The sequence below is a fragment of the Diprion similis genome, chromosome 11 (genome assembly GCF_021155765.1).
Source record: "Diprion similis isolate iyDipSimi1 chromosome 11, iyDipSimi1.1, whole genome shotgun sequence".
NCBI lineage: Eukaryota > Metazoa > Arthropoda > Insecta > Hymenoptera > Diprionidae > Diprion > Diprion similis.
This window is the reverse complement of record NC_060115.1, coordinates 8,558,082-8,580,833: the sequence shown is the minus strand read 5'-3', so window position 1 is coordinate 8,580,833 and position 22,752 is coordinate 8,558,082. Positions and strand designations below refer to the sequence as shown.

The 22,752-nt window shown below is 37.4% G+C and overlaps 3 protein-coding genes across 4 annotated transcripts; all 3 read right to left on the bottom strand.

Annotated features, from left to right (window-relative positions):
* Positions 1–262: 262 nt before the first annotated feature.
* LOC124412668 (branched-chain-amino-acid aminotransferase, cytosolic) lies at positions 263–7,000 on the bottom strand. Its single transcript, XM_046892733.1, has 7 exons — positions 6,514–7,000; positions 4,817–4,924; positions 4,527–4,736; positions 4,184–4,414; positions 2,029–2,338; positions 1,791–1,945; positions 263–1,188 (listed from the first exon to the last, which is right to left on the bottom strand). Exons 1-7 carry the CDS (start codon positions 6,532–6,534, stop codon positions 997–999), a joined length of 1,227 nt encoding a protein of 408 aa, XP_046748689.1. The 5' UTR covers positions 6,535–7,000; the 3' UTR covers positions 263–996.
* Positions 7,001–10,041: 3,041 nt separating this feature from the next.
* Positions 10,042–14,067, bottom strand: LOC124412667. Of its 2 annotated transcripts, none has more exons than XM_046892731.1 (6): positions 13,854–14,067; positions 13,144–13,441; positions 12,738–12,979; positions 12,315–12,530; positions 11,942–12,126; positions 10,042–11,844 (listed from the first exon to the last, which is right to left on the bottom strand). In XM_046892731.1, exons 2-6 carry the CDS (start codon positions 13,371–13,373, stop codon positions 11,434–11,436), a joined length of 1,284 nt encoding a protein of 427 aa, XP_046748687.1. In that variant the 5' UTR covers positions 13,374–13,441; positions 13,854–14,067; the 3' UTR covers positions 10,042–11,433. The 2 variants fall into 2 exon arrangements, with proteins under 2 accessions (XP_046748687.1, XP_046748688.1); XM_046892732.1 differs by lacking the exon at positions 13,854–14,067 and adding an exon at positions 13,552–13,730.
* A 907-nt stretch (positions 14,068–14,974) lies between these two features.
* On the bottom strand, positions 14,975–22,188 carry LOC124412669 (endochitinase-like). The gene is made up of 10 exons (XM_046892734.1): positions 21,961–22,188; positions 20,161–20,245; positions 19,683–20,015; positions 18,075–18,297; positions 17,637–17,760; positions 17,341–17,538; positions 17,002–17,083; positions 16,556–16,767; positions 16,172–16,462; positions 14,975–15,926 (listed from the first exon to the last, which is right to left on the bottom strand). Exons 1-10 carry the CDS (start codon positions 22,171–22,173, stop codon positions 15,801–15,803), a joined length of 1,887 nt encoding a protein of 628 aa, XP_046748690.1. The 5' UTR covers positions 22,174–22,188; the 3' UTR covers positions 14,975–15,800.
* Positions 22,189–22,752: the final 564 nt, after the last annotated feature.

The following is a 22,752-nucleotide window of genomic DNA, read 5'->3' as shown; positions in this document are numbered from 1 at the left end:
ATCAGGCAGAACACATAAAATAGACATCCTGTGACCTATTGGTGAATGGATCACATCGTTTGTCAGCTAGGATACGTCGAAGAGAATAATATATTATGCGCTAGTCCACTCCATTATCGAAAATGGATTAACAACGTGCATATCGGAAAAGCATTTTGCTTGTTATCTTTCTCGACTTCCGTAGTTTTCGTTCAGTGGGAAAGGCGTTCTTAAAATTGATTCTGAGACAATTAATTTATTGGCCGAAAAATGCCGGATTCTGTTACAACGCTAAAAATCAATTTATTTGTAACCTACATCAACGTCATTTTGCAAAAAGATTCAGTCAATTTCTAATTCATCCATCAACAAAATAAATACTGCAATGAATTTCTACGTAATTGATAATAGTGTTAAATTTGAATTCTCAGATTCTACCTCCTCACTCAGGTTTTCAGTTTCAATCTCTATCCTTTCAAAGCATGTATTTATACAAAAGTACTTAATGTAAAATTAAAATGACCTAGGTAACATTGCACTTAATTTATCGTATATCTATAACTTTGCATTTGCTCACATATTCTCATAATTTCTTGCAAAACAGTGCAAGATATATGCTGTACAAGTAACTGAGACAATTTTACCAAGTTTACGTAACAGTAGGGATAGTTCAACTTGTCTATCTAGTCTGATGAGATTTTGACTTTGTAAAATCAATCCAAGATTTAAGAAGAGCAGATTGTTGTGCACTGACAATCACAAATAAATAAAATCAGTTGGAAATCAAACAATTTTTTTATATCACATTATGAAATCCTATCTAATTTTAGAAGAAAAAAAAAAACGTTAACCCTAGTCTTTAACACCAATTGGTTAAAACTCATGGTATTCATTCGACATATTGATGGGATTTCAATCCTGAAAATACAAGATCCAGGATTCGTTTTGTAAAAATTCGCAACTGCATACAAAATAGGAAAGTTCATTGGGATCGTTGTATATATTCATACACTCATTTTAATCCAGTGGGAATGCCCAGGGATGATTCGGCAGATATCCATATTGGATGTCAGTCAAATGTTTCAAAAACATTTTGAAAACTGGGTTTGGCTGCTCCATCGTTGGAATATGTAGTTCCTCGTCGATGTACTTAATATATGAAATAGGACTAACTACACATGCTGTACCGGCTCCAAAAAGCTCCAGTAACTGGAAACAAAAACAATCTCCAATTCATAATGATGGAATAGAATCAAAGCATCTTCAATTATACAGCACGGTATCAGAAGAATGAACAATTCGGGTAATTTATAAATAAATGCAAAAATGTCCAGAACAGGCTATATATGAAGAAGGCAAGTGCTTCGATTCATCCCGTCATGAGATTACCCTACAAATTTATGTGTTACTGTTCAAATCCACCTGTTATCATGCCATTTTTGCTCTGTAATATAATGTAATCTGTATCTCGTGTCATTTGGTTTAATTGAAAAAGATATAACGTTATACTGGAATATACCATTATCAAAATTGTGATAACGAAATTCTGCTTGGTGTATGTACATTGGGCAGTAAAAAGATTTCAAATGAGACAGATTTATTACAACTTTCATAGTGATGTTTTAGAAGTCATATAGAAAAGTATGCTATCTCATTGGCCTTGAAACTCTTGGAAACCGAGTTATACTTTTCATTATAAATGCGTATGTAAACTTAACTTTAACGTAGTAAATGATGCAGTTGAATGATTATAAATTTTTTCCGACTCACTTTGCTTCAGAGAAAATATTGAATTTATGCAGAGAACTTACCCTATTCTCAGATAACAGGCGACAGACTTCTCGCATAGTGATCACTCTCTCGGTGACTTTAAATTGACCCCATTCTCTAGACAACGTCAGAATAGATTGCCTGGTGATGCCTGGTAGGATCAGTCCGTTCAATGGTGGCGTAATCAATTCCTTCTCTGTAACATATAAGAGTTCATTAGCTCACTCATCGATACAGAAAAAAAATTCATACAGTTCCTTGGTAAGACATTGAACTTGCCGCCGTTTTCATTGATGTAAAACATAAAAATGTTCATGGTCCCGACCTCCGTCAATTGGTCATCATCACCGTAAAGCCATAGTACTTGTTGTAGGCCTTTTTCTTGAGCCTCTCTTTGTATTTGAATGGTTGGCGCGTAGTTGCTTCCCATTTTACGATCACCACAGCCACCAGGCCATGCTCGTGTGTATCGAGGATCTGCAAGTAGCGAAACACCTTCCTGCTCAGAAGAAGTTTTGAAGTAAGACCCAACAGGACAGAGAATAACATACAAGAGAGCTGATTCCGACGAGGCAACGCCCAAAGTAGGCTAAAATAGAAAACAAAGAAAAAAGTGTTTTGATTGTTAAAGTATCCGAGACTACTGTTTTTGTTAGTAACAATGGTTTAGCGGTATCAGTTATATTTTATTCTGACATTGTTTTTTTAGTCATATCCTCCCATGTAAAAAGTATCGAGTAGTTATCTACCAGACATTTATAATTACTCGGTTAATGCACAAACAAAAATTTACAAAACATTGCAATTCTCACTGCAATTTCAGCATCATAATTCGGGTATGCGCTCTTTTCCTAACTTATGCTTAGTCGGTGATAAGTTGTCATGTATCATTGACATTAGCCTTGTACCGCTAGTAGCATATTTGGTTTTAGGAATGAAAAACTTTGTAACAAATACAAACTAAAGTTTGTTCACAGATCTGATAAAACTAATTTTTTATAGGGGTCACTAGCACTGCAAGTACTTGACAAGAAATCTACATTTTTCAGTGCATCGAGACCAAAATAGAGCGTAAAAAACCAATTGCCAAATTTACGAATTTTAAATACCACGCCAGTAATATATATAATTTGATCATTTTTTCATGAAAATATCTTGGGCGTCATTCTAGAAGAAATTTTTTCACGGAATACTGAAATTCAATGCTGTATACCTACTTCGCAGCAGTTTGAAATGCTAAACAAAATACAGTAATATATTTCACAATTGTTTCTAAAACGTGATATAATTTATTATAGGCAATTTGATTTTGTAACTACTTAACAATTGAAGTATTATATATGAGATTGATGAAATTTAGAAACACATAACAATAGTTGAATTCTCAATAAACGTAAAGTGCGGCAATCTTCAAACCGTTAAGTGATAACCTGATGATGAACTGTAAAGCGAAGACGAATATGATTGATAGAATATACGTATACTCCCAACTTTTACATCAGACATTATTTCCAACTGTTGTAAGCGGGAGAGTACAGTTTCGTAATGTTGTCAAAGGTTGCTGCTCGCTGACACAAGATAAACGATTTACTACATTGGCCTGCATTGTCTAGGTAGACGTATTGAAGGCCAGAACGGCATAGTTGCCGCTCATATACAGCTTTCAAAGAACCTTTGTTACCCCCGGAAGTCTTCATTTGCATTCTTTCCCACAAGATACAAGATTCGTTTATTAACATAAAACGAAACGTTTTTAGAATGAGCACTAAATATTAGATCTTATCTGAACGATTTGTGATAGTTTGCTCATGGTGAATTGGCTGCAATTTTTTGTTAATATTCATCTTGAAATGAATCCAACAACAACTGCACAATTTTACAATCAATACAGTTACCTGCGCCCAATCACTGCATGTGTGTGCAAGCTACTGGGTCATTCGTTTCATGTATGATAACATTATAATAATTCATCAATCATTGTGACATTATATCTTACTCGAAGGTAGCTGAGAATGATGCTGACAGATCTGTGTTTTTTAGAGGCGCCAAGCCAAGGCTTTCCTCAGCACTTAAGAGGACGCAGTAATGTTATCTGATAATAACAAATAGCATCATGCCACATTCAACTCAATTTTGCAATATTGTGAAAGAAGTTTGATACATATAGATAATTGTGGTATTACGTCAAATTCAGATATAAGCAGCACACGCAATAACGTTGTAAAGATAACCAAACAAGAAAATAAGTAATTCAACATTAAAAAGTTTACAGGAAAAATCTTTTCCTCTTCTTTTTTTCAAGTTTGTGACATTCCAGAATACAACCGGTCAATACTCAACTGCGTAGTCTATTTTCAAAAATATTTACAACTGTGCTCTTGATTCACTGTGTGTATAATAAGAAAATGAAAATAAATTTTTTTACAATACTTACATCAATTCCAATCAAAGTTGGACGAATGTAAAGACTAGATGCTTCTGAATGTGGTACCCACTCCTGATCTATACTGACTAATCTGTTAATACAGTTTATGAGTTCTGTACTATTGAACGTCGGCAGCCCAGACCTCAATGCAGAAGCATTCATGCGGTCCATGTTTAAGTCAGGCCTGAAAAGTCGGATTTTTCCATCAACACCACGATATGCCTTCATTCCCTCGAAGAGCTGGAGGTAAACGACATTGTATCAATGATTAGAATTTACTGCAACTGTTAAAGTGCGCCAATAATTTCTGATACACAGTTCATTCGGTATATTTAATGAGACACATCCTCACCTCGACGGCGTAGTGAAGGACTTTTGCCGCAGGGTGAAGTACGAGATTTTCTAACGGAGTAATTTCGGGTGTTTGCCAGCCACCCAGTGCCTCATAATAAAATACTTTCAACATATGATCGGTGAAGTATTTTCCAAAGCTCAAGGCACTGACTTCGGGCTTTGGATGAAGCTGGTGTGGAGCAGCCAACCGAACAGAGAGATCGGCGTACTGCAAAAAGAGGTGAAGACGGTGCTTAGATAATTCAGGTATTTCTTAGGACCCGCTAGTAAGTTTGCAGTGAAATGTACCTTGAATGAACGGTCAGGGTTGACCACTTCATCGTTTCTAATTTTCAACGATGAACTCCACCTGATATGTTGCTTTAGCTGCCGGAGAAGACCTCCGTGCGATAAGAGCTAAAATTAGATCAAATTTACGATAAAAAATTTTTCGACATTTTTCGTACAACATGCTCTTATCATAGCGCAATTATGATGATTCAAATGATACGTGGATATCAAATTATCTTATTAGTGAGTAAAGATCAACAAGACATAAAAATACTTTTTTTTAAATATATACAGATAAATAGTAAGACAAAAAAGTGTACGTGTATGAAATATTCGCAATAACACTCATCCATAGTTAATAGGTTTGATCTAGGTCCCATGGGCCGATATTTACATATATGTAGAAGTTTCGCTGTCTGTTAATGTCGCAAAAGAAGTCGTGGGTTATACTTATTTGCATACATTATATTCTAGTCGACGAGTTTACCGTTGTTGTTACGATATACCGTGATTGCGAATGTAATTTAAAATGATCCTACTCCGTCACGATGGTAAAAAAAAATTAAGTTTTATCACAAATTAGGTAGACTCGTGTGAAAACTCTGATTTCAATTTTTTTCACTACCCTTTTGAATTACCCGGGCATTTGTCAGACTATATTCAGGACATCTTTCCCTCATACGATTATTTCTCGAAGTTACCAGAACATAGCACTGACGTGATTTAAACAAGTTAACCAGAAGGTTAAGGCATTATTGAGTATATATTACCGTACACACGCGGACATTGATTCTGGACAGCTAATTTTTTTTCCCTAGTCGATTACGTTGGCAATGGAAAACTTCAGCCCATAGCTCGCCGCCTGAGCGGTAAACAACGATGCGCTACGGGCTGAAATTCATTATTGCCAACGTAATCAACTAGGGAGAAAAATTAGCTGTCGCAGAATCAATTTCCACACGTGTACAGTTACAGCAAATCTCTACAACCGCAATTCAGTTTTCGGTGTCCAAAATAGATAATACATCGATTAGCTGATTGTCAGACCCAGCTAAATGGCCAACGTTGAATGGAGATACGATGGATCTGAGAATTCGAAATATCACCCCCTATGTCCATTTTAAAGATGGATCTTATATACCTGGAATAAGCATCTCATTGAAGGCGTGCGAGACTGCGATAGCTGTCAGCAATGATATGCTATCTCTCTCGTGCTGACGGTCTGCGCTCGCGTTCAGCCAATCACGGTGAAGAGCGAGAGAGATAGCATATCCCGGCTGACAGTTTTATCAGTTTATACCAGGCACATAAGCTGTATGAACTTTACTGATCTCTGTCAGTATAAAGATCAGTGATGAACTTGAATAATTCAATTCCGAAAATGCAAATATGTCTTTCATCCAATTTTGATAATAACAGCGTGCATTCATCCAATGCAAACAAATGCTACATACTCATACAACCTTCAAAACAAGCACACATAATTATTCGGTTTATAATGGCAAGCGCACTTTCAGGCGCTTTGACGTCTTACACTTTGAAGTGTAAATTAATTAGTACAACATCATTGCACAGCAAACAGATGACAACGAAAAATTAATTGAATTGGGGATAAAAGCACTGCAACCGGCACGTGGTGTATGAATGAAAATATTTGATTATTTTAGGTTAGGTTAGGTTAGGCTAGGTTCAACTTGAAAACTGACGTAACGTACCTTGCGTCGAAAATGAACCATGCTTTTTGATTGAAGAATAATTGTAGAAAAAACACTTTGTCTTAAATTAATAAATTACCGAAGAAAATGTCCATTATATAATAATCCCATAGAGACGAGCCGGCGTCAGTGTGAGAGAGAAAAAATTTGTCACAAACATTTTTCAAATGCACTTTAAGCAATCCGCCTTTTTACGGAACTCGATCAGCGACGACGTGTTGCGGCCGTGGCCACACGGGTAATCGGTTCAAGTTCAAAGCAATGTGCCAGCGACAAAGAATACTTATTATGAAGAGGCTAGCCGCAGCACGGTGTGAACAGAAATTACGAAAGAAACGTATGCATGTGTATCTATATATATATATATATATATATATATATATGTATGTATGTATTATATTATATATACACGGGCGGAAGCGCGAATATGCAAAACCAGAATGAACGAATTTAGCGTGCGTTGTTCTCGTGCGAAGCGACTCGAATAATTTGAATAACTACGAGCTGATATTTTAATTATTCAGATCAGGGTACCACGCTTAAGACATGGTATCCCCCACTTTATTGTACGCCGATGTTGACGTATGTTATCGTTTTGGCGTTGAATAAAAAAAAGGGGGAGCTTCAGATAAGTAAAAAAGATTTAAAAAAAATACATGTAATACTGATAAACGCGCGTATACCGTGTTAACTTCGCCGGAGTTAAAGTGCGCGTGCTGCCGCAATTTCTTGAAACATTTTTATTACATTTTTTAGGTCTTTTTTCGTGTTATCTTTTTATCTTCTTCCCGACAAACCTTCACTTTATAGCAAACATTTGTGCTTGGATTTACGTTCTGATATACAATACACGACATTAATAGAAAACTGATAAATATTGTCAACAATTCCATTTCACGTTTACATGTGCTGTACATTATTATAGAGCGAGATGGTATAATGATTTCCTTACGGCGTAGTGTCACCACCCCTGTAGGTACTATGCACAAATAGGACAAAAAATATTTGTTTAGTGATGTTGCAAAAGTTGGAGAGTTACTAGAAAATTCACCTCCAAGGTCCGCGCTACGTATGACAAATACGCAGAAAAGACGCAATACCGCTGAATTCGGGTTAGTAGATTCACGATTTTATTGCATATATACAACGAAGCGACCCCTTGCGTCGCGTGATTCACATCCGAAACACCATGCCAAATAAACGTTTAAACAATCGAAAACTGAGAAGATTCTTTTGCAGACGAACAAAAAGTAAACGCATTATTTTCGTTTGGTTATACTGTTTTAAAAATATTATGCATTGTTGTTTCCAATGTGTTTTATATAGTGATGGTGAAATTTACGATCGTGTTTGCTCACATAACGCATGTCCTTGCGTCTGTTTATTCATTCATACAAAACGATGGTTTATCGATGTAGATGTTTAGAAAATGCGTGTAGCTTGAGACGCGTCATACTCTAATCGTAAGTAACGAAAAGCACGCTGTTTGAAATAACTAGAAAAACAAAGATAGCAAATCGACTTTCGTTGTTAGATTGAGTAACATCTATCAAGTCGTAGATATGCTTGTCGGAATTTGTAGGAACGAGGTACTTCCGCTAGACAAATGCTGATAATTAGCTAATAATAAGTTTCTGCATTCCGCAAAAGCGTTTGAAATGACGCGTCGCTCTGTTTTTTTTCCGCGCAATTCATAAGAACCTCGAAAATAGATAAAACTGTTGTGTACAAATTTCAGGCATATACTACTTTTTCGACAAATTTATTTCGTTTAGTCGTCGACAACAGTTAATTACAACATAAATTGCGCCGACATTTAATGATTAACCCTCGAATTGAACACGGCAGTCCGCCATTATAGGCTTAACGTAATCAGCTAACTTGAAGAAATGAATCGTCTATCGCGTAATATCTGTTTATTAGATGTAATTCGAATCAGATGTATACAGTATTTACATACGCGCGTATTGTTATGATTTCAACGATCAGATGAGCGAATGAAAACAAAATATCATCTCTCATCTCGTGTGGTAAAGATCACACCAGTGCGTAATGCATAAATATAAGCATTTTCTTTACCCACGCAGTGCTTCTATACGAATAAACAATAATACTTTAATCACTAATCTGAAAGAATTTTAATTTTCTTTATTTTTTTTCATTAATAATACGGGAATTTTGCGTTGTTTTGCATATATCTTACGAATATACATACATATGGCTTTGTACATACATACATATACTACGTGTATACATGTATGCCAATAAATCAAAATCTATTCGCTCCGGAATGAAAATATGTACACCACAAACAGCTATCTTTTCGTGTAGATTAAGCTCCAATTGCATACGTTTTACACTACTCGATTCGTAGTTTGAATTAATGAAAATTATTATAATACAATACATTTTCCCCTAATTTGTTGATTTTTGTTCCTAATTCTAATGTACAATTTGCGTTATTACTTTTCAGCAGCGTTTAATATTTGTCGTTAAATTTGGATCAAATTTTTAGCAAGTCGAAACTGGAATTTGGACGGCTGCGAATATAAAGTTTTGTGCAATTATTATCTGAATATATGCTGGTAAATTATTCATCCGGTAAGCATCTAAGAAATAGTTTAAAAGTGTTGTTCAATAGTGCGGTTGTCAGCGGTGAGAACGTGTTATTACAGTGAAGTTTGAAAAATTATATTCGGCGATATTTATTCTTGACAAGCAGAACGCAAAAGTCGAGAATGTTGCAGATGAACGGTTACAAGCGTAAAATTGCGAAACGTGTTATTATATTGAATCCAATTCACTGGGGCACACCATACATCTAATTCAGTTCTCGATTTCTGTATTATATGCAGTGCCAGATTAATTTGCAAGCCCATTTTTTCACCATCGAATGTCGAGCAGTTGTAATTTGCTTCCAACGCAGGTAAATTCGATTTCATAATGTCGATATGACGACTGACGAATTATCATTATTACCGGTATTGCAAAAAAATGAAGTAACTTGGCTTGTTCTTTTTCTTTTTTTGTTCTGAGCATATTATAATTATGTTAAAAATTTGAGAATAAGATACTGAGAAATTGGTGTTGAATATAATCATAAGTTAGTACCGGAAAACTGAAAAAATTCGCTCACGATTAAATACACGGTTCATTATTATCGGTACAATTTGATTAACTTGAAAAATCCTTATCCCTATCTTATGTGATCTAATACGTTAAACTATTTAATTGCCAAGTCTTAGAGAAATTAGTTTTTTTTTTTCTTTTAAACTCAATTCAACTAAATATAGTAGAACATTGAGTTAGCCTATTTCAATCCATTAAATATGTATGAGAATTCACAACCAGTGCATTCCGAGAATCTTATTTCCATTTACGAATATTATGTGCTTTGTATATTACAATGCACTTAGAATTAGATTTACAATTCGACTGAATATGCATTTCATGTACCTTATTCATGAATGATGATCTAATTTATGGAAATATAAATAGGAACGAACTAAAGATACCGAAAAAAAGGAAAAATGATTAAAAAAAAACAACGATTGTATCTATGTACGGGTAGTAGAATTCGATACCTAGCTACTATGAACTGGAGAGTCGTTGCTTAAAATTATCAGAGAAATAAAGATACTATTTACTCTACTCCAACTAACTATAATTATACGCAACTATGATTATCAAGTTAAGAACGTAATAGTTGAAAATTCACTTCAATTTTCATAATTACTTAACCCCTAATTGTCATAGATTCTTATAGCAGTTAATTACTTATAATTCTCCATGAAGACAGTCTTGAAACAAAGCAACCAAGATTGTTGCACATTATTCATATACATAGGTATATAGAGTATGGAAGTATTCTATTTAAAGGTAATTGAAAATACGTTAAACAATAGCGATGATGATTACTTCACAGCTAATTATTGATAAATGTATATAGATCGACCAATCACGGTTATTCTATATTCACATTGTATTTACATCTATTGAAGATTCGCCGAAAAATTTGCTTTTGTGATATACAGAATGATTTTGCAACTGATTTCTTTTTTTCATTGTTCAATCTTTAGGAAACGAATCACAGCTTATTTTTGGAATAACCTCTGCAACAGTTAACACAGTTAAATGTCAGTACTTTCAGTTGAGAAACAAAAGAAAACTTTGGGTGAATTTGAAACACTATTATACTACTTGTCGAAATTACATTTCATAAAAAAAAAAAACTTAAATTTTCTATCACTAACGTCTAATTCTAACTCTACCGCTAATTTCATACCAAAAAAGTCTTATGTTTTCAACTTCAGATCAATATCAAATAAGTTTATGTAAAATTGTTTCGCTTCAACTTTGTAAACTTATCCTCCTACTATCGCCAACGTTACAAGCCCATTTAAAAAGTTCCTATGATTAGTCATGCATTAGCTAAGTTTGGTAATCAGCTCGCGTAGCTAGAAATTCTTACCACGAATATTTTCATACTTGAAAATATCTAAACGGTAAGCATATCTAGCACTTTGAATGAAATACCGAACTCATCTATTATCAACAAATTTTTCATATAGATTTGCATAGTTCCATATTTACCTACATATGCATTGATGTAGATATCCCATATCAATATAGTGTTGGTGAAAAAAACAGTACATAAATCAATCGAATCAGAATTGATTCACGCATTCCGGATTCAACGACAAAAGTACTGTCACGAGATGCAAAACTAATGGCCGACGCTGTCGCATCCTCAAAGTAATTCGCAAATGTGTGCATAGCATTTACGAATATTACTTCTATCCCTTTTCGTCGTCGTTGGTAATTGATACGTTAGAGTTGTGTAGCACAATAACTCACTAACTGCATTAGGCACTTTTAAAACTAGGGTATTGGTTTGACTTAGAATTATTGAGCAACCGATTAGTCGTGAGAGCTTTCAAGGTTATTAATACCCTCTTCGCTAATCGTTGTTAAATTACTGCTTTTCAATGCGGCTGGTTTGGTAATTACATCATTATCATCATCCATGTCTAAACTCCGTTCTAAATTTTGTCTATTGTTATCAATTCTGTATTGGTTGCTAAGAATACAATCTTTATGCTGATCAATGCTGATAAAGTGTTTTTCATAAGCATCATCAATGTCACCCCCTTTTCTTTGGTCAATTGTTGGTGATTCGTCGGGGGAACTGTCGGGATATGAATAATCACCAAAACCTTCATACATTGGAGGTTCGGACGGGTAAGGGATCGTTGGATACGACATTGACGTTGGTTGTCCTCCATTTTGAGAAAAGAACATTCTTCGATATTGATTGTAACAGGTTCCATCCTGAAACAAAATTTATTTACATTAAAAAAATACCATTCCGTGTTAGAGCTACATGAGAAATTTCATTGATCTTGCAATTATTGAAAAATTTCCTTACTGTATTGTAGTGTGAGGTCAGAGCGACTTCAGATGGTCGTGACTTTACGCGAGCTGGTTGAAAAACAGAGAGTACCGTCCAGGTCGGTAAAAGGTACTTGAGAATCATTACTACCACAATTGATGCGCTGTAGTAGATTTGCACATGATTGTAAATACCGCTGCAACCAGTTTCCTCTCTGCCCACTGTTGAGAGATTCAAATAGCAATGAATTATTGATTGAATTATTAAAGTGACAATCTTTATCAAATTGTCATATGCATTTCTAATATTCGAACCTAGCCGTCTTATTCAAAGTACAAAAATACAATCTTCTTTTCACTATTTAATTCATAGTCAGCACAGTTATAGCCAGAAGAAATCAACTACTAACACAATGACATGACAGCGTCAAAGACGACAGAAACAACTGCGGAGACTTCATAAACAGCGGTGACAAGCCACAGGTCTCTAGTTTGAGATGAAGTAGTAGGCAGCATGAGTGTTGAAATGACAGATCGATTGTTGCTATGCGTTAGGTAGAGAGCAACGACTGCAAACATTTGAACAGATATAAAATCTGCGCTTGACAGCATGAGCCAGTAGGGACCTGAAACAGCGTGATAAGTAATTATTAGAATTGTAATGAGCAATCTTTCTCTTCTCAGGTATCAGTACCAGAATAATATCATCACAATCAATAAGCAGCAAGAATTATCATGCCAAGTTATGTAAGAGAATTTTAGATGATGCATACAATGTCAGCGATTTATCTACAAGTGCTACTAACTGTTTATAAGTAACAAACAAAACTTACGAAGGCACTCTGTCCAAGTTCCACTAATGTCGACCATGCCCATTAAAACCACCGTGGTACAATAGAGTATATAGAGGGACAGGACTGGATTGACGACATGTTGGACAATGTCATCTCTATGCCGAGCTCTAGCCGCAGATGACCAATGAAGATGGCATATTAAAATGAATTGCAACAGTTTCAAAAAATTCGCAGTGAAATCCAGCTGAGGATATCGTACGCCAATGATGAAACTTGTGGCGCTGAAAAAAAAATTAATGTATCTTGAATGCTGTGACACCACAAATTTATAAATAAGTATTTTTGTCATGCTGATATTGTTGAAAATGATCATTAATCGTGGGACCATTTATTATTCGAAAACTCTGATAACGTTTTATGAATATGGTCGTATTTTTCAACTTACCAAATGATGCATTTTATCCCAGATACGTAAAATATTGCATAGTGATGCATTTGGGAGTGCTTGCACGCATGGTATTTGATTAGTTTCAAAACGATCAAGAAGAATGTGAAGAGGCAAAGCAGAGCTAAAACGCTAACCCTGCCGCACGCTATGCCGTCGTAAAGATCGAGACATCCTTTGTTGACAACGTCCAATGTTTCGTTATCATACTTCCTGCTTCGCACCAACATTTTGAAGACAAGTGCGTCGTATCCACACCGTGTTTACGTTGTCAAATTTAACTCAAGTGCTCATTTCCCTGAAAGAAACAAACAAGCCAATTCACTTTGCAATCAGAAGTATATCTCACAGAGGTGTCGTGCCATTAACCCAAGGTTATTGAACTTTGTAAAAACATCTGGCATTTACCCAGCGCTACATATTCGTCGTGCATCATCTCAGACACAATGGAAATTAGAACAAATTACTTGTTATAAGGTTAGAAAAACATTGTCTGGCACAGACAATGCAGGCAGAAATGAATCAGCGCTGAATTCAATGCCATCTAGTCTTAGGTGGGAATGCTTAAGCAGCTATGGGAAGAATTATGGTGAATGCAGCCTGTCAAGGAGTGAGAAAAAAAAAACAGAAGAGAAAGAACGAACGAACGAAAGAAAGAAAAAGGTGTTAAAAAATGCATGCATCTCGACAGTATCGTCCTCCAATAATACCTATATCCCGAGTTACTGAGCGGTCAAAGTAACCTGATCGTAGGCCCCATTTTATCCTGCCCCGTTCAGAGGGCGAGTAGAAACGAGTAATCACTAACAGATGAGAAATTCATGATTTATTTAAGCACCGCCAGCGCACGGGGCTGTTAGACAGACATGTTTACAGTTCAGTGCCTGATGGTGCTGACGGTAAGGTGAGCGAGCCGTGACGTCAGAGCTTCGAGATTCGAGATTCGATATTCTAGATTCGAGAGCCGAGCATAGCCGAAGTAAGATAAACGATGAAACGATGAAACACGAACCGATTCCGCTCGTGTTTTATTTCACTTTCAAATGACAATTCGCGCGGGGAATTTTGATTAATTCTTTACCGCACGCTTCCTCGCAGTTACGAATAATCGAAAATTCGACTAGCGTCACTAAAGATGTAACGGCGAAATGTCGATATTTCCACAGATTTCACAAGGAACACTGCACGAGCAGAATCGCTCGTGTCTATGCATTCAATGACTCGACGTTGCACCTGACATGCGAGAGTCTGGGTTACACCTGACCGCGACGGGCTCGCGCAGACTAAATTTAAACCTATCTGATATCAATTATTCAAGAGTCGTATTAAAGGGCGGACGACGCCTGTGCGCATTACAATTGAGAAATCGTTGCTCGCCACGCGACTGTGAAAATTTTATTAGATTTGCTATTTTTGGATTCGTCGTCAAAGCACACGTGGTATTTTTGTAATATTAGAAAATTATCTACTGGGATTTCAACGAAAGTTCAAATTTTTTTTTTAACTTGGTCGTTGTATCTTCGTGTTGATATTGAGTGCCAACTGTTAATCCGATTTCAAATTTTTCTCTTTTTTAACGCAAATTACATCACGAAATACCAACTATTTATTTACAGTAGGATAATCAATGTTTAATATTATCAATGATAATAATAACGTTTCTTACCTCCACGATTATAAATTTCGAACACATATTTTTTCCTCGCAATATGATCGTGTAATATAATCTGGAAAACTAGTTCCAAATCAGTAACAATCGATTTCAGACGAGATAAGAATGATAAAAGTAATGGCAATAACAATGCTAAAATTAATAATAATCGCACTGTAGCATTGTTACCTTTAATGCTGCACAGGTTTTATAGAAGGTCAGTTGTTCGTTTTGCAGGCTATACTTGGCGTTGCTATGAAATGAAAATACGGCAGCACGTGAAGTCGTGATACGTTTGACAATTGGTTTGATATTATCATCGAGGAAAACGGCATCTAGAATAATTTTTTTTATAAACGATATACGTATAATATTTATCTTTATAAATTACATATCACAATATTCGTTATTGTTTAACATCGTTCAATCCAATTATAATATATAGGTTTAATTAACAAACGATAAAAAAAAATGCAAAATGCATGTACTTAAAGATAAAAGACTATAATTATTTCTCAGTGACAATTTCGGTGCACGCGCGTATGTGTGGACGAAAAAAAAAACAAAAACAAAAAATCACATCTCAATTATGTTCTAAATATTATAATACGATTGTGTATAAAAACCTGATGACAGACCGCATGAAGTTCGCGAGTTCGTTGTGAATATTTCTACTTCAAGTTCAATTAATATTTCAACTCCACTTTAGCGTCGAATGAACTCGAATGAGTTATTCTTTTGTGTCTGAAATAACGATATTATTCACCAATACACGTATGTAAGCAAACCGTAGCCATCGAGGCAGCTGATTAGCTATTCGCAGTGAAAACGACATTGGGAATTAGACCGAAGGTTCAATCGCCCGCGTGCTCGATCTCACTGTACACGCGTTAACACATTTTTTACATATGCTAAAAATCTAATACTACTGGATGAAGGTGAACGTGCAGAACATTGTTAAGAATATCTAAATCCAAGAAATCAGTTACAACACAAATTGCAGAATTCAAACATTTCGGCATTCGCGGCGATCCGCGTTCTTCGGCCAGTCACAAATGAACGTTTCGGTGTTGTAAACGGTCCCCTGACGACACTGGAATTTCAGAGGTTTTCCATACACGCATCGGTAATACTGAAACAAAAAAATCGCCGTACTTACTATGACGCATACGCTGGTTATGTCGTTCCAAATAACTTCCGTATCTCTCCTATTCCCTAAGCGCTGACTATAAATTCTTGCTTGTTGCACTACATTCCCATCGTCATTAGCACTTATACCGCATAACGCGAACTCCGTCCTCCCACAGGAAGTTATACAGATAGGCTAATGTCAGGCGCAAACACGTTTCAAAAAATCTCCAATGTAAATTTCCGTACCAGTGTGCAGTCGTTGGAGGCCATGAAGTCCTCGTTTCCGCATCTGATCTCGTTCGAAGTGTCGTCAATCTCGTTTATAATCGCAGGTTTCGGTGACGTCGGAGTCCACGAGGGTCGCGTTGGCCGAGTAGTTTCCTCGGTTTGTCTCGTCGTGCTGGTTGTACTGGGTGGTTTGTACGCTGGAGTCGGCCTTCGGGTGGTGGACGGAACTTGGAAGGTTGTGCTGGGCCTGGATGGACGGTAGCTGTCTTCGGGAGAAGCCGGGGTGCTCGGGGGCCGGTCCCATTCGGGCTAAGAGTTGAAAAGTAAACGAAATTCGTCAAGTATCAAGTATCCCATGCATAAATGTGTACATCGCGAAATTCACTGCAGTTGGACACAAACCCTTGGCGTTGTTTCCCGCTTAGGCGCAGGAACAATGTAGTCCTTCATATTGTTGTGAAGAATATGGGCCAGCGCGTTTTTTTCCCCGCAAATACCATGGAAATCGTCCATGTCGATAGCCCAAGTCATGGCCCCGGCGTAGCCACGCTCCTTTATGAAGTCCATTTTAATCTGGATGCTCTTCTCGTTCTCATATCCGACCCATTGGGTGCCTGTGGGCGAAAGGAATGGGACGAAATGGTTATCGAGCTACTCAGTGTGTTGGCTAAAATTCAAGATGCAGAGTCAGAGGGTGTGGCGTGGATGTCATGGATAACGCCTCGTTCGCACCATTGCATGCAAATTGAAAATTGGCCGCAAGGGCTGCCTTAAGGACTCTAACGTTTCAAACTTCGATCCTGAGTCAACGTCATAGTCCTGAACACCCAAGCATCGGTGGTCCTTACCTTTGTACGCGTAGGGAACCATTCCCGCATCGTCCCACTCGTTTGTCCATCCGGAATCCGGATCTTGTACGTTGGGGCAAATCTGAAAGAATTTAAATTCCAATGATTCATTGACCTCAAGCATATGCCTGTGAATGCAGGGCAGATGATCTAGTTTTTGGCATTTCAGTGCCAATTGTGGCCATATTCATTACGTTTTTCAAAAGTTCCGCTGAAGACTTGCGCGATGTCGGAATTTAGTCGTGAATTGCACAATCATAGAAAATAAAATTCGAATTTTTTAAAGGTTGCCACAAACGGTTATACAGTGACCAGAAGTAGCGCATCTACTAGACGCACCTCGTAATAGGCAAGGAACCCTTTCGCCCTCGTGTAATTGCCCTTTGCGCCTCCACCGGCCTCCTTGTTGATATACGTTCCCAAATTGTAGTTGCTGTTGCTGTTGCTCAGGGTGAAGCTGCGTCCGTAAAACGGCACTCCGACCACCAGCTTATTTGCTGGACAACCGAGGTCCTCCCACAGCCTCATACCGTCATTCTGGAAGAAATTTTTACAGGAAACGTCTCTAGAGCTTATACTTGAAAGCTCGGTTGTCGAGAGCATTATAGGAAACACTAATCGAATGATTCACTTACCACGTTCAGTTTTTCGTACGCCCATTGATCGTGAGGACGTTTATAGAGCGGGCTGTGGGTGTCAGCGAATCCAGCCCAATTTCCTCTTAGATCATACGCCATTACATGAATCGCATCTACGAGTCTGTGTGATAGTCAATTATCATTGTCAATGTTATAATGAATTATTGATCTGGAGATAAGAAACGCAAAGAGGAAGAAATGGTGACAGCGAAGTAAAGTTAAAATAATTGGTTGAATGGTTTCCGCGTAACTTTTAGCGGCCCGTGATGGGATGGAGTATTTATATAAAACGTTATTCAAACATCGGGTGGGTATGGTTTCAGACAAAAATGCAATTATACTTGAGAGAAACCAGATGCAAGGATTTTTTAATCCTATTTCTTTCTCTTTCTCGTCTTGTCTCTCCGGTTTTAAGACGCGAGGTACTTGACTCACTGGCACAACTCGGGAACGTGATAACCTTCCTGAAGGCGAAATTTAGCAAGTGGTACCGCCATGGTGATTTCCCAGCCTTTTCCCTCCCTGTCGAAGGCTCGTCGCAGCTCCTCGACAAAATAGAAGAACGTATTTTTGTCGGAGAATTTGCCACCGCGATCGGCGGCCCCGGGATATTCCCAGTCAAGGTCGAATCCGTCGAAATCATATCTGTACATAAATTCTGGAAAAAGAAGAAGAATAGTCAGAGACTCGAAAATACCGCGCGCGATTTCACATGGAATTTAATAAACCGCTTTCGATAGTATGTTTACCCACGGATCCATAAATAATTCTATTTACGACTATAACATTCGACGTGTTCATATCATACATGTAGAAGCTGCGAAGATGTTTATCACTCTGTAGAGGTTGGGACCTTTGTCCGTCATTTAATTTATACAAAAAGAGATTCTGAGAAAAGTATAAAATAAAATTTTAAAAAGTCAACACCTTTCGCTGATGCGATAATAGTACAAGAGAACTTTGTCTCTTGCTTGGAGATAAAATGATTCTTGCAAACACTGTGATTCTGGATGTAGGTCGATTCAATTATTTACTGGGATATTGTGTATCTATTGTAAATATTCTCAGGGGCACTGATAGGTTGACTTATTCGAGAATAATTTCAGTTTCCATTATTCAGATTAATTTTCACTCCCGGCTTGCTCCGAACGACTAAAAACTCATCCACGTGTATACACACGACTTCGTCTCCTTGACTGACACAAGAATTAGCGCAAGTGACGCGCAGGTTCATGCTATAATTATGTTACTTGAGTTATAAGTAACGAGGAGTTAAAAAAACAAGCAATAAAGCTCAAACGGGGGGAAAATTCGTCTTGATTCAAGGTCTGGGTTATCAAAATACACCCGTAGTTAATGTATTGCTAGGATAGACGCATTATCTTGTAAAAAAGCTGAGCAATCCTAGTTGTAAATCTATTGCGCTTGCCTTGCGCTTACCGTAAGACGAACTCAACTAATTCCGATGTATCGAACATGCTTTTGGTGTGAATGTACGAGTGTTTCTTGATCCGTTATAATAACAAGAAATAAGAATTAATTTACGACATTTCCTTAGCAGGTTTATGAATTCGCCGTGTATGCACAGAGATTTTAACGACGACGCGCCGTAACTTTGATTCATCAGTAGTTATTGCTCCTTTTCCATTCTTAAGGTGTAGCAAAAAATCTGGTGTATCGACAGAGCATGCACGGTTAGTAAAAAATGTCCCAACAGGCCTACTACAGGTTTTTGGGTTGATTTATTCAATTTTTAATGTATTACTGAGAGAAATCCTTGTCAAATTGATCAACAGAGATGTAAGAAATAACACAAATATACAGTGGACCTGCCGAGACATTATTTTTAGTTAAATTTTTCCAACAGTGTGAATATAGTAGTAACTTGGAAAGACGAACTTCGTAAGATCGTTGGAATAATGAATAGTAATTAGTCGAGACGCGGAGACGAAAAGAAACGAGAAAGTATAAAAGATGTCCAACGTATGTAAATTAGGTATTGTGCCCTTAGGTGGAAAGCCTTCGACCGGATTTTTCTCTCACCTACAACACTGGCGATGAATGATGCTCTTCTTTCACGTACAGCAGCCATGTTGCTGTATTTTCGTCCACCTTCAGCCCAGCCGCCGACAGCGAGCTCAGTTTTCAATCCTGGAAACTTGTTCTTCAGGTTCGTAAAGTTCTTGAAGCCATCCTGCTCAATGTCCAGGTCTGGATCGATGACCAGCACTTCCCAGGTCACGTTGCTCACGCCGACGAAAGAGTAAATCAGATGAGTGCACAAGTCCGCTGGCACATCATCTATCCCATACTTTCCTATCCCTGGACGATATATCGCCCAGTTACTGAAGTAACACACGACTCTTGAAGATTCTCCTGAAATTGACGGTGAAATAACGAGGAAAATTTTTTATTTTAGTTCATACTTTCACGTGACTTGAATAATCTGAAAAACCAGCCAAAAAATTCAACCACTTTTTATGTGACCCTTGAATTTCATCACGATTTAAATATTACTTACCAGCAATTGCATAATTGCAGAATGCTGCCGAGAATACGACGAAGAATATCGTCAATTTCTGCTCCATCCACGTCATCTTGGTTATCTGAAATGTTTATTCGTATCACATCACTCGTTCCAGATCTTAACGGTTTATCACTTTAAATATGCTCCGTAAATTATTGTACATACCGTAATTATAAAACTGTCCCAATAACCATCAATATCAAAAGTGTTATTAGTCGAAATGATCAATTGCATAAAACGAATCGAGTTGTGCGTTATTACCACGTTTATAGAGACTTATTATCAGTGGTACCTATACAAGCGTGTTTCACGCATACCCGTTCCTTGAAACTAGTTTTTTAATCGTAAATTAACAGACACCGGTTGATATTCTGCCATAAAGAGATGGAATTTATTCGAGAAATTTTCAGCTGGAGAAAATTCTAACAGTTATTCTTCGAGGCGATACCTTGCACTGCTGGGCGCGGTCTTTTATTACGGGTATACTATACAGACATTGCGTTAGACTCGTAGAGTGTTGAGTCCATAACGATGATTTTCGATCTTTAGATTTCAAAATAAATTGTCTTTAATTGATAATTCGTTACTTTTTGATTGTGCAATGATGCAGAGGTTTAACGCCAAGTACCGTAACCTGTTGGTAAACCGCAATTCGCGAACGGTAGCTCTCTTGGCGTTCTCCGTTTCCGTCAACAAGATCTAGACGGCTAATAACGGTCGATCCGATCATCAAGTGTCACTCGACTCTTTCCCGTTACACTTCTAATGTCACAATATTATTCGGTCATAACAATACGCGCGATATTGTGCCGGCTGATGCTTAAATGTAATTTGATTTTGGCCAATCGACCCCGTGAAATGTCTTCAGCAATTAATTTGGATGACACGAATAGATAGAAAAACAATCTGTCAGCTTGCGTCAAGTATTGTTTAAATTTTTTAATTACCGTCTCTGTTTGATTACCACAAATTGGATTATTCACGGTGTGATGGATTTATAAGTTGGCTGAGTTCGAACCTCGGATTGCTTTTTCACAAGCTGAGCTCGTCGCAACAAAGGATCGTTTGTTTACCGAATTAAAATGCAAGTTACACCAACCACAACCACAACCTTCAGTTTTCTGTTCCGGTATAGCTACGATCAGAATGTATTAAAAATTCTTCGCTCGTTCTTCGCATAGCAGCGATGAATTAGTAATTAAGTATGTAGGATGAAGAAATTATGGAGAAACAGAAAAGCGTCGTGAAAAATATGTCGTTCCTGCGACCTTCCGAACCCGGTACAAAAGAATTATTTTACCCCTTTTAGAATTATTTAACCCCCGAGTTCTACATAATATTTCGGTATAGAAAATCCTCATGGAATTAATATGCGCGTTAAGTTAAAAAACTTATATGCCTGTCAAATGTTACAGCGATTAATTAATTAATTAATTAACGAATGCAAACTTTTGCTTATATTTAAAACCCGTTCGAAAACAATTATCTGCAAACATATCTTCACTATACTTAAAATGCGCAACATTCGTCACTTCTGTTGTAACATATAAACATCGAGTTGTGGTTGCGTCACAAAATTTTTAAGCAAAAATTGCAATTGTACATTTGTTTATAATAATTTGAATTAAGACGCGTGTCGGATATCGTCGGAAATTGGTGCTGCGAAAGTTGAAGAAGCTTGAGGAGAGATTCATTGAACTAGTTACCAGATCGAATCCGAACTAGGACAAAAAGAGGGCGTCGGGGTTGACCTGACACCGATGGAACGAGTAAAAACGAATCTTCTGCACTCACCTTGCTCGCTGAGCGTGGTTTGAAAAATCTCCAGGTGATTGCGAGGGTGAGCGAATATATACCGGGGACCTCATTAGGATTCAGGCTCACAGAGTCTTGGCGATTGGTCGGTTGGTTCGACGACCCGAGAACCAGCAACAAGTCGATCGAGAAGCATGCGTGCCCCCCTCCCCTCACCACATGTGCACCAAGGAAGAGACCGTCGTCTCCCATAATCCGATATGTGACACCGGCATCATCGAGCAGCTTCTGTAGGTACTTATCTCGGAAATTGTTACACCGGTGGTCTCATTCCGATTTTTCCATCTCTCCTTACCCCTCGTAACGTGCAATTAGGTAAATTCATTATAGAAACCGGTCAACCGTCGATTCTAAGACTGTGATAATATCGCGGAGATAACTTGAGATTGTCAGCGTAACCGGTAATAAAGGAGATGAAAAGAGTAAAATAAAATGATAAGTCGAAGGCGAACTTCAGCGTTTCGACGAGTTTAATGTTACACGCCCTGGACAAAAATTTACATACATACGTATACGAAGATCGGATGCATGTCGCGTTTAAATGTCACGTGAGTGAGACGGGCTTGTCTGAAATGACACTTATTTCGCTGTGTTTTTCATTTGTAAATTGAATTTTCTTCTTCTTTTTTTATATACTACTAATCCTTGAGTCAACTTGGAAAAATAGAATTTCAGAATAGTAATTATAGCCGGTAACTATACAGTTGTTATTAATTCGTTATCATTTCTTAATTAAATTCATCGTTAGATCAAAAACGGGTCACCTACAGC

Excerpts from the sequence above, each read along its gene's own strand:
- LOC124412668 (XM_046892733.1), bottom strand. The coding sequence starts at position 6,534 with ATGGTTCATTTTCGACGCAAG. Across the intron at positions 4,737-4,816 it reads ACCCTGACCGTTCATTCAAG|TACGCCGATCTCTCTGTTCG; the intron begins GTACATTTCACT and ends CTCTTTTTGCAG. Across the intron at positions 1,189-1,790 it reads GCCTGTTATCTGAGAATAGG|TTACTGGAGCTTTTTGGAGC; the intron begins GTAAGTTCTCTG and ends TTTTGTTTCCAG.
- LOC124412667 (XM_046892731.1), bottom strand. The coding sequence starts at position 13,373 with ATGTTGGTGCGAAGCAGGAAGTATGATAACGAAACATTGGACGTTGTC. Across the intron at positions 12,531-12,737 it reads AACTTGGACAGAGTGCCTTC|GTCCCTACTGGCTCATGCTG; the intron begins GTAAGTTTTGTT and ends ACGCTGTTTCAG. Across the intron at positions 12,127-12,314 it reads TGACGCTGTCATGTCATTGT|TGGGCAGAGAGGAAACTGGT; the intron begins GTTAGTAGTTGA and ends ATCTCTCAACAG.
- LOC124412669 (XM_046892734.1), bottom strand. The coding sequence starts at position 22,173 with ATGGGAGACGACGGTCTCTTCCTTGGTGCACATGTGGTGAGGGGAGGG. Across the intron at positions 17,539-17,636 it reads CGTACGAAAAACTGAACGTG|AATGACGGTATGAGGCTGTG; the intron begins GTAAGTGAATCA and ends AATTTCTTCCAG. Across the intron at positions 16,463-16,555 it reads AGCGGGAAACAACGCCAAGG|CCCGAATGGGACCGGCCCCC; the intron begins GTTTGTGTCCAA and ends TTCAACTCTTAG.